General features: G+C 40.0%; 1 protein-coding gene across 5 annotated transcripts in view; it reads left to right on the top strand.

Moving 5' to 3' along the window:
- The window catches only part of BICC1 (BicC family RNA binding protein 1), a 352,248-nt gene that overhangs the window by 320,177 nt on the left and 16,402 nt on the right, over positions 1-15,669 (top strand). For all 5 annotated transcript variants that reach the window (XM_070364951.1, XM_070364950.1, XM_005898905.3 and 2 more), the window contains exons 16-18: positions 2,717-2,756; positions 3,057-3,211; positions 13,579-13,735. In XM_070364951.1, the coding sequence (XP_070221052.1) occupies positions 2,717-2,756; positions 3,057-3,211; positions 13,579-13,735 (352 nt within the window). The remainder of the gene's footprint in view (positions 1-2,716; positions 2,757-3,056; positions 3,212-13,578; positions 13,736-15,669) is intronic.

Raw genomic sequence — 15,669 nt, 5'->3', positions numbered from 1 at the left:
TGGGGTCGCACAGAGTCGGACACAACTGAAGTGACTTAGCAGCAGCAGCAGCAGTTAGGAATTGCTTTTGCTATAAACATTAAAAATGAAATGCAGGATTTAGTTTAAGTGAGGAGAATTCTTTAAAATATTAAAAGTGATCTAACATGGTCTATGTCACTGTGTCTTATGCAAATGACATTTTTCTTCTGTTACTTAAATAATTTAGATAAATATGCGAGCTGCTATTTCTGAGCATTTACTACCTCATGACATAGTCTTAGATAAATAGATATAATATCTTTCTATCTGTGAAATGGGGAAGATGAATTTGTTTGGTGCTCCTTAGACAGTTATGAAAATAACTAATATGAGGCTTTAGTTTTTTGACAGGAGATACTAAATGTTATTGATGATTATGTTGGTTCACAGATTTTTATGATTACTTTAAACAGTTTCCTCAGCAGGGATTTTCTCTGTATACATTTTCAAACTATTGGTCCAATTACCAAAAAAAAAAAAATAGACTATTGATCATGGAATTCAGAAATCTGATTTTTGTATTGATCACAATATGAAAGATAAGGATTCTGTGCTTTTAGAGATGTCTATAAACATTTGGCTTCAGTGTCTGAATTAATGAGTAGACTTACCTACTTCATAGTAAGATATATCATCTCCATCTCCCCACCTCCAAAAGAGAAAAAAACTTCACAAAGTCTTAGAAATAAAATTGTCACAAATATGTCAAAGTAATTAATTCATGAAACTAAATTGTACTTCTGTAATTCCAGTGAAAACTACAGCACAGTCCTGCTTGTCTGCTTATCCTAATCCTTTGCATTTGAACATTTTCATGTTTTTAGATGAATGTTTTTACAAAAGCCATGGCCTTTACAAGGTGCAAAGTTAAAAACAAACATTTATTACATTTTCTCTGGTGGATATATTTTCAGTTATTATACAGTAAAGTTCTCTCATTTAAAGAGTATCAGATTCCTTTATGGTCCCTTTGTGAGTTTCATCCATCTTGTGAGTCTCGTCTTTTCCATCGAGTTTATACCTGTAGTGAACCATTTCATGTTCCTTTCTTTTAAGATGGATGAGAGTATTCCTGGCGATAGAGTTTCAATTTAAATAGATGTTATTTATGCCATTAGTGAAGAGCTGACTTTTAAAATCACTAAGAAATCAATGATAAGAGTTACTGAGCTTTAATAGGGAGAGAGACTGAAGACTTATGTGATTTCTGGAGCTAAAGATGACCTTTGTCTCCTGAGATGACCTTTGTCTCCTGACCATTCTTGGACTTCTGAATCTCCAGCTCTCTTTTCACATTTATCTCACTTTCTAATTTATTTTGTGGTTATTTCTCTTTCTCCTCCCTGCTAAGCCTCCATATGATTTGAGGCTATAGATTATTTTTGATTCATTGTTTTATTCTTCCACAAAGTGTAGCACAGTATCTGTAACCAGAAGGCACTCAATAAATATTTATTGAACAAGTAACTTTAGAATCTCCCCACATCTTGCCTTAGACATTAGTCATTAAAAGTTGATTTTAACTCCCAGAGCCATTTTAGACCTAGGATTTCAAAAACATTATCAAACTGTGTTATCTAAAAGTCTGACCCTCCCAATTTACTGCCGTGTTCCTTCTGGTTGATCAGTCAGCCAGTTTATTTTCATTATTTTGACCCAATCATTTGTGGTGCTTTTTGCTTTTAGAAGTATCCTGTTTCAGACCATAAATTATATGGACACCCTGCATATGATGGTATAGTCCTCCTGGGAGGAAGGGCCAAAGGGCTCTTGTCAATGGATTCTTGACCTATCTTTGAGACATTTTTTTTCCTAACTTACTGAAGTATAGTTGATTTACAATATTGTGTTAGTTTCAGTTGTATAGCAAAGTAGATAAACATATATATGTATATATCTCTGTTCTTAGTTTTTTATTTATAAGAGACATTTAAAAATCAAGCTTAAGTTCCTGAAACACGAGAGTTGAGAACCCTGAGTCAGCATTTGAGATGTAGCTGTATCTGGACTTCACCTGGGTCTGTATATAGACCCATCTGTGTCGTAGTCACATACTCAGTGTGGATGAGAAGAATAAATGGTGCCATCCTAGTCCTGTGCAATACGAGATAAATACGTTTCATTTTTTAACTTAGGTTTATATTTTTATTTAGGTTTAATTTTAATGTTCTACTTGTGTCATTATTAAAGCTAGACATTTGTCATTTATGTCGTTTTAAAAGCATAGATGATGCCAATTAAGTTACATAATTTCATAGGTTGTTGTGACATCATACCATTTTACCCAAATGAAGAGGGGATTTTGAGAAACAAGGGAGGCCAATAATAGATAACCTGAAAGTATTTTGAGAATGCATTGTTTTGAAATTTAGCATAACTGTTATTAAGTTAGCATAGATTGATCCTGGTATGTTAAATATCCATAATAAAGAGGAATTTTTTTCCCTTTGAAGGAAGATTTCTGACTCTTGTCACTGTCATGACTTAAAGTCAGAAGTAGTGTATTATTATAATGAACTGGTTTTGAAAACATGTTTAAGTTTATCAGACTTGCATGGATTACTGTCACATTATGGTGCAGAGCTTAGCGTTTGTCTCAGGCAGGCTCATGGGCTGTAGTCGTGTAATCTTTCTGTGGAGTATTGGTGTGACATTTGGATAAACTGACAATAAAGATATTTTCTGTCTTTTTTAGGCATTTGACTATGAACAGAAGAAGCTATTAGCAACCAAAGGTATATGATACATTATGATCTATACTTTTTTTTCAGTAGACACATAAAAACTTTTTCAGTACTGATATTGAACTGAGAAACTGGACTTTCATAAAAGGAAACTGAGAATGTTTCGATTCAAGTTGCATAAACTTTGTTGAGGTTGAATAGATTAGCATTAGATCAATTAAGAAATAATGTATCATTTTAAAATTTACTGTTAACTTGTATAAAATGTTTTATGAAGACATTTTAAGGTATTTTGTGTTAAGAAATGCATTAAAAATAGCAAGCATTTGTTTTATGTTCTCTTTTCCAAAGCTATGTTAAAGAAACCAGTGGTGACGGAGGTCAGAACACCCACAAACACGTGGAGTGGCCTGGGGTTTTCTAAATCCATGCCTGCTGAAACTATCAAGGAGCTGAGAAGGGCCAACCACGTGTCATATAAGCCCACAATGACGACCACCTTTGAGGTTTGTAGAGTCATGCCCTACTTACTCTTCCCGTTGATTCTCTGAGCAAAAGAGAACCATCTTCTCTCCTCTCCCGTTCTCTGTTTACATAAGGAAAATGTCTTAATGGTGATTTGCTTTAATTTCTAATATTGTAAACGTATTGCTATGAAATAGATACAATCTGATATATTATGATCTTTTGCATGTTTTCTTTCAAAGTTGTTGATCAGCTATGAAGGAAATTTGGATAAATATGTTTTTGTTAGGGGAGAATGTCGGAGAGCAGGGCTGAGATTAAGCAAAGGGCATATGTAATATGCCATATAAAAATGTATAAGGAATCCCTTCATTCCAGGGTATCACTCGTAAGCCCACCAGAAGGAGAAAAGGCAATTATTCAACAAAAACAAGTTTGCAGATCTGAGTTAAAAATTCAGCGTGTTCAGATGTGCCAGGAACACAGCAGGAAGTATCACAAGAAGAGCTCCAAAACATGATGCTTCCCAGATGTTCGCTGCAGGGCTTAGGGGTGAGACGGGGAAGCTGGCATCCTCACCACAGGGAGAGGGACCCAGAGCTCCTTGCTTCTTGGCTGGGCTGTACGTGACTCAGTCAGCAAGGCCTTTTCAGTTGCAGACTGTCAGATTTTGGCTCTAAGTCTTTTGCAAGTACAGGTGGAGTTGGAATGTGTGCGCATGCACACACTCACACACACAACTGCAGAGACTGCACAAACCTAAAAGATGGATGAAAATTATCAATTCAAGAATCACAATGTTCAGTCAGACCACTGGAGGTTCAAAAACAAATACTGGTTAAGCATTTCATAATTGTTAGTCTAATCACTAGCATTTGCAGATTGACCTTCATTTCTCCACCCATTTTCTTTGTAATAAATTAGAATGTTGATGAAAGGCAAATACAAACATGCAATTTTTTCCCCCTTTGTCTCTTTGAGAAAGTGAAAAAGAAAGTACTATTGAAATACTAAAAAGCACAGTCTCCTGCAAATTTCATTGTCAGACTTACAGTAGCAACTTGGCAGGGTATATTTAAAGTCTGAAGTTACTGTTGGCAGCTAGAATGCAGGAATCATTGTGAACAATTTGAGGCCCTAGGAGGTATACACCCCCCTTTCTGCCATTCTAGCTCTGAGAGAAAGTCAGCATCTCATTTCATTGGCAGAGACCTTAAAAACTGCTCTGCTCATTCTTAGGCTTCCACTGATAGACCTGCAGTCGGCTGTTGAGCTCACCCCCACCTTGAGCGGAATGGAGCTTTAGGTGGTTGATTATGCTTCTGTCATTTCAGAGATGAAATAGTTCAGTTTAGAAATGCTAATTCAGTTCTGTTCTCAGAGACCAATAGGATGACAGGTTGAAATGACGATCGTTCTAATAAAGTAGTTGTCAAACGCAGGGGCTGTGGGAACCTGACAGCCACCACCGACACACGTACAGCTCTGATGAGTGACTTCACGCCTCAGAGCCTGTTTTCTCATTGCAGTTATTCTGAGCATGCTGTGGGAGAAGGCACCCGGTGCTTAGAGTGGTGTGCAGGAAGTCTCAGTAATGTTTAGCAACTCCTGTTATTTCCACCAAAGAACTTTACCCCGAGGAAAACCAAGAGCCTGATGAAAGATGTGATTCATATACATATATGAATGCTTATTACTGGAGGTATTTCTGCACATTCAAACTAGATATGCTTTTTATATCTAAAGGAATACTTTAAAGTGTTACATGAACACATAATGTGCTAGTAATAATTACCTTAAATCACATTCATTTATTTCTTTGATGTTTTATATGGTACATTTTCATCCACGAGCTTATTTGATCCCTATAAATTCCGAGCGAGGGAAAGGGTCCCAGATCAGTTAAGTGTCTTACTTGAGGTCATGGCAATAGTTGTTAGAAAAAAGGACTTGAATTCATTTTGCAAAATTTCTTTATCCTCGGGCTTTTCCTAATGGTTTAACTCAGAGGGTACATAGCAAGTTAGTTAGTGTTAGTCAGTCATGTCCGACTCTTTGCAGCGCCATGGATTGCAGCCCACAAGGCTCCTCTGTCCATGGAATTTCCAGGCAAGAATACTGGAGTGGGTTGCCATTTTCTTCTCCAGGGGATCTTCCCGACCCGAGGATTGAACCTGGGTCTCCCACATTGCAGGCAAATTCTTTACCATACAAGGTGATTTATAAACACTCTAGAGCCATGTTAAAAGACATAAGAATCACTTGGTGCACTTAAAAATGCAGATTCTTCCCCAAGCATCTCACTCATCAGGGAAACAGCCAGCAGGAACCAGTAATTTACATTTTCACCAAAAGCCTAGTCTGATTCTGATGCAGGCACCCTCCTGGAAACACTGCTCTGCAGGGACCTACTGTAAAGGGGAATGACTCAGACGTGGTGTCAGAATCTGGAGGGCCTCTGCTCTGGGTCTTGTCCAAGGACGAGTGGACCACTCTCTATGGGCTTGACTTTGCAGGCTCCTGACTCAGTGGCTGAATCCCTCCTGTGGCTTTTCTTGCTTTGGTTCTCTCGGGCCAGCCTGTTCCACCTTACTGCCTAATGTCTAACAGCTCATTCACATTGAAAGGTTGGGGAGAGGATGAAACCAGGGAGATCAGTGCCAGGGCATTCACCAGGTAACCTGCTTTTATTCACGGCCCCTTTAAACGTGGTGATAAGAGAATCAGGCTTTCTTAGGGAATGATTCTAGATTCTCGCAGTGTGGAGGACTTTCATACAGCCCAAAGCCATCAAAATGAGGTAAAAAGACCCTTACCTGGCATGACCTGATACTCTGAAGCAGCTGCTTTTTGTGAATGCCTGCCCTCCTCTTTATTCCGCTAAAACTCAGAGGGATTGTTAACTGGGCAATTAATGGGTTAGAACATAGAGACAGGGTGGGAATTGAGAAGGACCTGGGGAAAAGTGGAAAGGGCTTAAAATTTTTTTAAAAGATTTACCACATCTCCACTTGTAGCACTATTTTAAAATCAGGGGGTGGTTACAGCCAGAATGGCCATCATCAGAAAATACGCAAACAATAAATGCTGGAGAGAGTGTGGAGAGAAGGGAACACTCTTACACTGTTAATGGGAATATAAATTGGTATAGCCACAATGGAAGTTTCTTAAGAAATTAAAAATAGAGCTACCTTATGACCCTGCAAGGAGATCAAGCCAGTCAATCCTAAAGGAAATCAGTCCTGAATATTCATTGGAAGGACTGTTGCTGAAGCTGAGACTCCAGTACTTGGGCTACCTGATGCGAAGAACTGACTCATTGGAGAAGAGCCTGGTGCTGGGAAAGATTGAGGGCAGGCAGAGAAAGGGATGACAGAGGATGAGATGGTTGGATGGTATCACCGACTCGATGGACACGAGTTTGAGCAAGCTCTGGTAGTTGGTGACGGACAGGGAAGCCTGATGTGCTGCAGTCCGTGGGGTTGCAAAGAGCCGGACACAACTGAGCAACTGAACTGAACTGATTGATGACTCTGCAATCCCACTCCTGGGCATATATTCAGATAAAAACATGATCAAAAAGGATATATGTACCCTGTGTTCACTGCAGCTCTGTTTACAGTAGCCAAGACATGGAAGCAACCTAAATGTCCGTTGACAGAGGAATGGATAAAGAAGATGTGGTACATATATACAAACAATGGACTATTACTCAGCCATCTAAAAGAATGAAATAAGGCCATTTGCAGCAACATGAGGGACCCAGAGATTGTTATACTGAGTGAAGTAAGTCAGAGGAGAAATATCATATGACATCCTTTATATGTGGAATCTAAAAAGAAATGATTCATATGAACTTATAAAACAGCAACAGACTCACAGACTATGAGAACGAGCTTTATGGTTGCCAGGGGGATGGATGGGGGAAGGCATAGTTAGGGAGTTTGGGATTGACATGTACACACTGCTATATTTAAAATGGATAACCAACAAGGTCTGTATAGCACATGGAACTCTGCTCAATGTTATCTGACAGCTTGGGTGGGAGGGGAGTTTGGGGGTCAGTGGATTCATGAAGATGTATGGCTAAGTCCCTTCACTGTTCACCTAAAACTATCACAACATTGTTTGTTAATTGGCTATACACCAGTACAAAATAAAAAGTTAAAAAAATTAGGTGGTAGTTAGAAACACTCTTTTTCCTTATTCTTTTCCAAAGAAAACCAAAAACAAATGGACAAGTAGAATGCTCTAGGGAAGCACGTTTAGCCAATGGGTCCTGACCGGTGTGGGTTACCCAGTGTGCAGGGGATCAAGGCACATGGTTTTCCTGCTCTAGGAAGCTTGCTTTAGGCAAGAAACTGATGCTTTGAACACCCTGGTCACATTACTGAGAAACTAGACTTGAGCGACTGTTTCCAGTTTTAAGGCATTTTTGAGAAATTAGGCTTTTCCAAAGAACTCCTTTAGATAAGAAGCAAGTAGCTTGAGGCTTATTTTTGTTTTCTTCAAGACTCAAAAGTATGACCCTATCCACTTAATGATATACTGGGACAGCAAAGGTCAAACAAAAGGTTGCTTTGACCTGCAGTTTTTCTGACATATCAACAGAACTAAAAAGTTTTGGATTTTCCTTTTCTTTTTGCCTCTTATCTCTTAAAGGCATTAGAAATGGTTGCGTATTCTCTGGAGTAGGTAAAACCTGCATCGGAAGTTAAAAGAAGGTTTTAAATTTACCCCTAAGAGTAATGAGGTGGTCTGACTATTTTAAGCCTTACAAATCTAAATAATCTTGTGATATTTACCAGTTTGTTGTCTTCTAACATATCACAACAAACTGGTAAATATCACAAGATTATTTTTTATTTAATGTTTTTAGAAAACATCATGTTTAGCCAGATCTGAGATACCTGTGTGAATGAAATCAGCTTAGATCTTAGATGAGTGACTTTTTTATACTCAAAAAGAGTTTAGATATAGAAGTTTTAAAATATATAGAAATACTATATAATGGTCTCTTTCCTGGTAATTAACCAGTTTGGAGCATGTTCTTATTTCTCTTGCTACATGGAATTTATCTGGTTGAATTATGTTAATGATGGTTTTAACTGAAAAACCCATTTTTTTGGTGTGAGGAGCCTTCCTTTCCTTAGGCCCCTTCCCAAAAGTCAGCAAAGGGGATCCCATAGATGTACGAAAAGGTAACTGTGAGATCTAGTAATTCTGCAAATATTTATCAATAAGCATTTCCTGTGTTTTAGATGCAGTTCTGGGCATTAGGTACAATGCCTGAATACAGATTCTTGCTTTCATGGATAGAGCTTTCTTTTGGTGGGTAGAGAGAAATATATAAAAAGTTAACCAGAAGGCGTTAAGTAATAAAAGTTCTTGATAGATATGAAACAGAGGCTATTTTATGTTGGGTAGTTTTAGCTGGCTTTAATGAGCAAATGACATTTAAGCTAAGACTTACACGGCAAGAAAGGGCCAACCTTGTGAATATCTAGGGAAATAGTACTAGGCCAAGGAAACAGCTGGCATTATCATATTGGAGTCAGAGCAAACTGGTAAGTTCATGGAGCAGAAGGTGGATAGGGTGGTGGAGCACTGAAGATAAGGTTGGCGAGACAGGCAGAGACTTGATTATGGAGCATTTCAGCCCATGGTTAAGTACTGGGAAGGGATTATTATAGGACTGTATGCCGAGAGAGGCATGGTTTTGTTCTAATTTGCATTTAAAAAAACAACCTACAACCTAGTTGCTTCATGGAAAATGGATTATTGGGGTGGGAGGCAAGAAAGAATCAACATGTCATTAAAGAGGCTGTTAATGACAGTGGTGGAGATTGGTGAAAGTAGGTAGATTTGGGTGTGTTTAGGTACGACATTGGTGAACTGACAAATAGGATATAGTGAGAGGACGAACGAGTGTGGCTCTTAGAAGTCTGGCTTGAGCAACGCGGTGAATGGTCACCACTTACTGAGATGTAGGGATTCTGGGAGAGGAGTGGATTTGAGTGTAGCTGGTGGGGATGGTCGTGAACAATATGGTTTCAAACACTCTTAATTAAAATGTCTGTGAGACAGTAAAATGGAAGTGTCAGATTGGCAACTCTGTGATGCTAAATTTCAGTAGAGAATTCAAACCCAGAGGTAACAATTTCAGTCATGGCTTGTTGTGGTCCTTTAATGGACCAGAACCTGGTGGTCCGGAGTTGACGATAAGAAAGTAAAGGAGAGAAAGAGGCTGATATTCCTTGGTTTACGCAGAAAGCCAATAAAGCCCCTGGTACGGGGCTTGCTCTGTTCATGGAGGCCTCAGGCGCCCTCTCGATGGGGTGAAGGCACAAAGCACCTTCTCGAGAGGGTCTCAGAAGCCCGGGCAGGCAAGTGAACTCAGAGGGCCTCTGCGCTCCAAAGAAATAGCCTGAGAGAGAGAAAGAAAGAAAGAGAAAGAAAGACATGGGGACCAGAGCTCTGATGGGGCAAAGGTGTTTTAATCAACATGGTGTGGGCATATATACTGTAGTTATTCTCAGCAAAGATAAAGATTAAAATTCCAGACTTACAAAAACATAGGCAATCCATATTAAAGAGAGAAAGAATTATAAATAATCACTTTTAACATATGGTTCACAAGAAGGAAGAGTGTACTTATCACCGTATAGAAAAACTAACGAAGGAAATGCCTGGATCCCTCAGCCCCGGAGGAGGCTTGCCTCTCCTCTTAATTCCTGAATATTCAGTAATTAATAAGGAACAAAGGATTCCTGACAGATCCAAAACAGCACACAGGAAGCCTCCTGTTAAATGCTTCCTGACAATGGCTGTTGTTAAGCTTTGAGAAAGGTTGTGAGTACTGATTACTTAAGGAGAAAGTGTAGAGAGAGATGATGAGGAATGTGAAGACCAAACCTGACATTTGGAATAGAAAAGAGAGGAAGTTCCTGCAGTCAGGATGCACAGGGCAGATGGGAAGTCTTGAGAGTGGTGTCTGAGTGGTATCATCATGCCCTGAAGAAAGAAGTGTTACAGCAGGGCACTGTCAGCTGTGGGTGTGCTGCCGTGGGACTGAATTGAGTTCAGTGACCTGAATAGTAAAGGATTCTCTTGGAATTACTCAGTAAACATAAAACTTGGGTTATCAGAAAATGTTGACCTTAATACTATAGATATATAGTACAGAGTATGGTACCTGTAATATAGTGATTAAATAAATGAATAAAGAATGAATAAATACAGGTTAGGTGTAAACTTTGAGACCTTTTAAATTACTATTTTTATTTTGATTTGGGACAGTTCATTTTGATTTCCAGGCACTTGTCATTTGCTGGACAGATCATGTACTTATTTGGGTGAGATAACACAGGACCATCCAGATTCCTCTCCACCCTCCATTCTGCGAGCCTGACTCCTCTCAAAGCACCGGCTGTAGCTGCACTACTCCCCTGCTCGTCCTGGTGAGGTGCTAGGCAGAGAGTCTCTACTGTGCCAGATGGAGGGCTTGCCTTGTGGTTCCCCAAAACAGGAATCTTAGCACCTACTCCTCCAAATCTTATAGGAGTGACTCTTTTTACTGGGGCCTCTCAGAACTCCACCAGATGTCCATTTCATTATACGGGACTGGAGTACAAAAGTAAGAAGTCAAGAGATACCTGGAGTAACAGGAAAATTTGGCCTTGGAGTACAAAATAAAGCAGATCAAAGGCTAACAGAGTTTTGCCAAGAGAATGCAATGGTCATAGAAAACACCCTCTTCCAACAACACCAGAGAAGACTCTACAGGTGGATATCACCAGATGGTCAATACCAAAGTCAGATTGATTATATTCTTTGCAGCCAAAGATGGAGAAGCTCTATACAGTCAGCAAAATCAAGACTGAGAGCTGACTGTGGCTCAGATCATGAACTCCTTATTGCCAAATTCAGACTTAAGTTGAAGAAAGTAGGGAAAACCATTAGACCATTCAGGTATAACCTAAATCAAATCCCTTACGATTATACAGTGGAAGTGACAAATAGATTTAAGGGATTAGATCTGATAGAGTGCCTGATGAACTATGGACAGAGGTTTGTGACATTGTACAGGAGGCAGTGATCAAGAAAAATAAATGTAAAAGGCAAAATGGTTGTCTGAGGAGGCCTTACAAATAGCTGAGAAAAGAAGAGAAGTGAAAGGCAAAGGAGAAAAGGAAAGATATACTCACCTGAATGCAGAGTTCCAAAGAATAGCAAGGAGAGATAAGAAAGCCTTCCTCAGTGATCAGTGCAGAGGAATAGAGGAAAACAGTAGAACGGGAAAGACTAGAGATCTCTTCAAGAAAATCAGAGATACCAAGGGAACACTTCATGCAAAGATGGGCACAATAAAGGCCAGAAATGGTATGGATCTAACAGAAGCAGAAAATTTTAAGAGGTGGCAAGAATATACATAGAGCTGTACAAAAAAGATCTTCATGACCCAGATAATGATGATGATGTGATCACCCACCTAGAGCCAGACAAAGGCAAGTGGGCCTTAGGAAGCAAAACTACGAACAAAGCTAGTGGAGGTGATGGAATTCCAGGTGAGCTAGTGGAGGTGATGGGACAAAGCTAGTGGAGGTGATGGAATTTCAAATCCTAAAAGATGATGCTGTAAAATTGCTGTACTCAATATGCCAGCAAATTTGGAAAACTCAGCAGTGGCCACAGGACTGGAAAAGGTCAGTTTTCATTCCAATCCCAAAGAAAGGCAATGCCAAAGAATGCTCAAACTACCAAAAAAGTGCACTCATCTCACATGCTAGCAAAGTAATGCTCAAAATTCTCCAAGCCAGGCTTCAATAGTATGTGAACCATGAACTTCCAGTTGTTCAAGCTGGATTTAGGAAAGAGGGGAAGCAGAGATCAAATTGCCAACATCCATTGGATCATCGAAAAAGCAAGAGAGTTCCAGAAAAACATCTACTTCAGCTTTATTGATTACACCAAAGCCTTTGCTTGTGTGGATCACAACAAACTGGAAAATTCTTCAAGAGATGGGAATACCAGACCACCTGACCTGCGTCCTTAGAAATCTATATGCAAGTCAAGAAGCAACAATTAGATCTGGACATGGGACAACAGATTGGTTCCAAATAGGGAAAGGAGTACGTCAAGGCTATATATTGTCACCCTGCTTATTTAACTTCTAGGCAGAGTACATCATGCAGAATGCCAGGCTGGATGAAGTACAAGCTGGAGTCAAGATTTCTGGGAGAAATATTAGTAACCTCAGATATACAGATGACACGCCCCTTATGGCAGAAAGGGAAGAAGATCTAAAGAGCCTCTTGATGAAGGTGAAAGAGAAGAGTGAAAAAGTTGGCTTAAAATGCAACATTCAGAAAACTAAGATCATGGCATCTGATCCCATCACTTCATGGCAAATAGATGGGGCAACAATGGAAATAGTGAAAGACTTTATTTTTTTGGGCTCCAAAATCACTGCTGATGGTGAATGCAGCCATGAAATTAAAAGATGCTTGCTCCTTAGAAGAAAAGCCTATGACCAACCTAGACAGCATATTAAAAAGGAGAGATAATTAGTTTGTCGACAAAGGTCCGTCTAGTCAAAGCTATGGTTTTTCCTGTAGTCATGTATGGATGTGAGAGTTGGCCCATAAAGAAAGCTGAGCACCGAAGAATTGATGCTTTTGAACTGTGGTGTTGGAGAAGACTTTTGAGAATCCCTTGGACTGCAAGAAGATCAAACCACTCAATCCTAAAGGAAATCAGCCCTGAATGTCATTGGAAGGACTGATGCTGAAGCTGAAACTCCAGTACTTTGGCCACCTGATGCGAAGAACTGACTCATTTGAAAAGACCCTGATGCTGAGAAAGATTGAAGGCAGGAGGAGAAGGGGACGACAGAGGATGAGCGGTTGGATGGCATCACTGACTTGATAGACATGAGTTTGAGCAAGCTTCAGGTGCTGGTGATGGACAGGGAAGCCTGGTGTGCTACATACAGTCCACGGGGTCGCAAAGAGTCGGATGTGACTGAGTGACTGAGATGAACTCAGAACTCCTCTGCTCACCCTCTTATCAACACCTTCATAATGAAGGAAGAACACTTCACCATGTGCATATGACCAAGTGTCCTTGGTATTCTTGCCTGGAAAATCCCATGAACATAGGAGCCTGGTGGGCCACAGTCCATGGGATCGTGGAGAGTTGGATGTGACTGAGTGACTAACACTTTTGGTAGCTGGAAGAAAAGACTATAAACAGGTCCCACACCCTGTTCTTGAGAATATGCATTTCTGGGTAACTGCCATGGCCAGCAACTGACATAGATGATAGGGGTCTAATGTGGGTTCTTTCTTCCTCCCACTCTGGGAAACTCACCTTATTAAGCATTTTCCCTGTGTGGCTTTGTTTACAGGGTTCATCAATGTCCCTCTCGAGGTCCAACAGTCGTGAGCACCTGGGAAGTGGAAGCGAATCTGACAACTGGAGAGACCGAAATGGAATCGGTCCTGCAAGTCATGGCGAATTTGCAGCTTCCATTGGCAGCCCCAAGCGTAAACAGAACAAATCAAGTGAGCTTTGACTTTTCGTCATGGTTTTAGATGTAATCTGCTTTTAATTTACTTGGTTTAGTGTGATGTTCAAGTATAAACTCTGGGCTTCATGCCCTTAAGAGTTTTGCATTACTCACATGTCACCTCCTCTGAGCAGCCTTCCCTGGTTTTCCCAGGGAAGCAGGCCGTTGGTTCTCCGCGTTCACCGCATTGCGTAAACGCTTGCACTCTCGCATTTGTCTTAGTGAAGTGCAGTTATTTGCATAACTGTCTCTCTGTGTAGAACTGGAGATCCACAAGCCAGGGGCTCTATTCATTCAGTAAACTTTATTGCCCATGCACCAAACATTCTTTAAGGCTGTGCCTTCTTTCTTTAAGTTGAAATATAGTTAGCATATAATATTATGTTTCAGGTATACAATGGAAGTGAGTTTACATTTGCAGGCATTATGAAATGATCACCGTGATAAGTCTAGTAACTCCCGTACAGTTATTACAGTATTACTGACCATACTCCTTATGCTGGATGTTATATTCCTGTTGCTTTTTTATTTTATAACTGGAGGTTTGTACCTCTTAATCCCCTTCATCTGTCTCACCTCCCCAACTCCCTCTGGCAACCGCTCATTTGTTCTCTGTATCTTTGAGTCTGTTTTCACTTTGTTCTGTTTTTTTTAGCTTCCACATATAAGTGAGATCATACAGCACTTGTCTTTCTGTTTTTGACTTATTTCACTTAGCAGTATACCTTCTGGATCCGTCCATGTCATTGCCCATGGCAGAACTTCGTTTTGTGACTAATACATTATTGTATATACGCCTTTTATCCATTCATCTGTTGATGGACACTTAGGTTGCTTTTGTATCTTGACTATTGTAAATAATGCTGTAGTCAACATAGGGGTGCATATATCCTTTTGAATGAGTGTTTTTGTTTTCTTTGGGCAAATACCCAGAAGTGAAATTGCCGGGTATGGCAGTTCTAGTTTTGATTTTTTAAGGAACCTCCATACTGTTTTCCATAGTGTCTGCACCAGTTTACAATTCCAGTTACAGGAGGCTATGCCTTATTTCTGAATTTGTTATTTCTTCCCAAATGTCTAACAGTGTCTGACACTGGGAGGTGCTCGGTAAATGTTTGTAGAATGAATATACAAATGAGTTATGCACACACAAGCATCAGGATGATGAGGAAAGGGCAGAAATGTAAAGGAATCGAGCAGAATGTGATCAAATTAACTCTGTCTTGGACAACAGAAGAAAGTCTTCCCGTGTGAAGAGAAGATTTTTCACGTTGACAAGATGTAGCTACATAAAAAGTTTAAAGCATAGGCTTTGAACAGATATGATTAAGACTCAGCATGAGTCAAGTGGGTTGTGTCTGTAACAGCACCCACATTGTCTGTATAAATAGGTCAACAGACAAGAACTGATGGAGGAATCACAAGATATGCCCCTGATGTCTTTTTTCAGGATTTCAAGTCCAGAAACACATATCTTAGACTATTTGAAGAATACTTGGAGAAAGGTGATCTAAACGAGCATAGTAAACAGTGACAGCTAGTTGTTACCACCAATCAAGTGGGCCACGTTGTCAGAGTCAGATTTGGAGAAACAGGCCATGGTGTCAGCCAACTCCAGATTAGAAACCAGGGTCTATTCTTTTCTTACCACATGTACTGTCGGTAGCCTCTGAAGTCTTCCAGTTCGTCCTGGGCTAGGTCACCCACCACTGACAGGAGGATGGAGCTGAGAGGCAGGCTGGGGCCAGACGGATAGCCAGGGTAGAAATTATCTCCGTTTTATCTTCCAGCATAAATTAGCTCTGTGCCTCTCCTCTGTACTTATCCCCTTTCCTTTCACTTAACACTAGATAATTAAAATTGACTGTGCAAGTTAGCTGCATTGAAATTAAGGATTAGGGTTAAGATAGGGGATTCATTAATTTAAAA

Source organism: Bos mutus, chromosome 28 (genome assembly GCF_027580195.1).
Source record: "Bos mutus isolate GX-2022 chromosome 28, NWIPB_WYAK_1.1, whole genome shotgun sequence".
Lineage (NCBI taxonomy): Eukaryota > Metazoa > Chordata > Mammalia > Artiodactyla > Bovidae > Bos > Bos mutus.
Note: the sequence above shows the minus strand (reverse complement) of the source record. Positions and strands in the feature narration are given on the sequence as shown.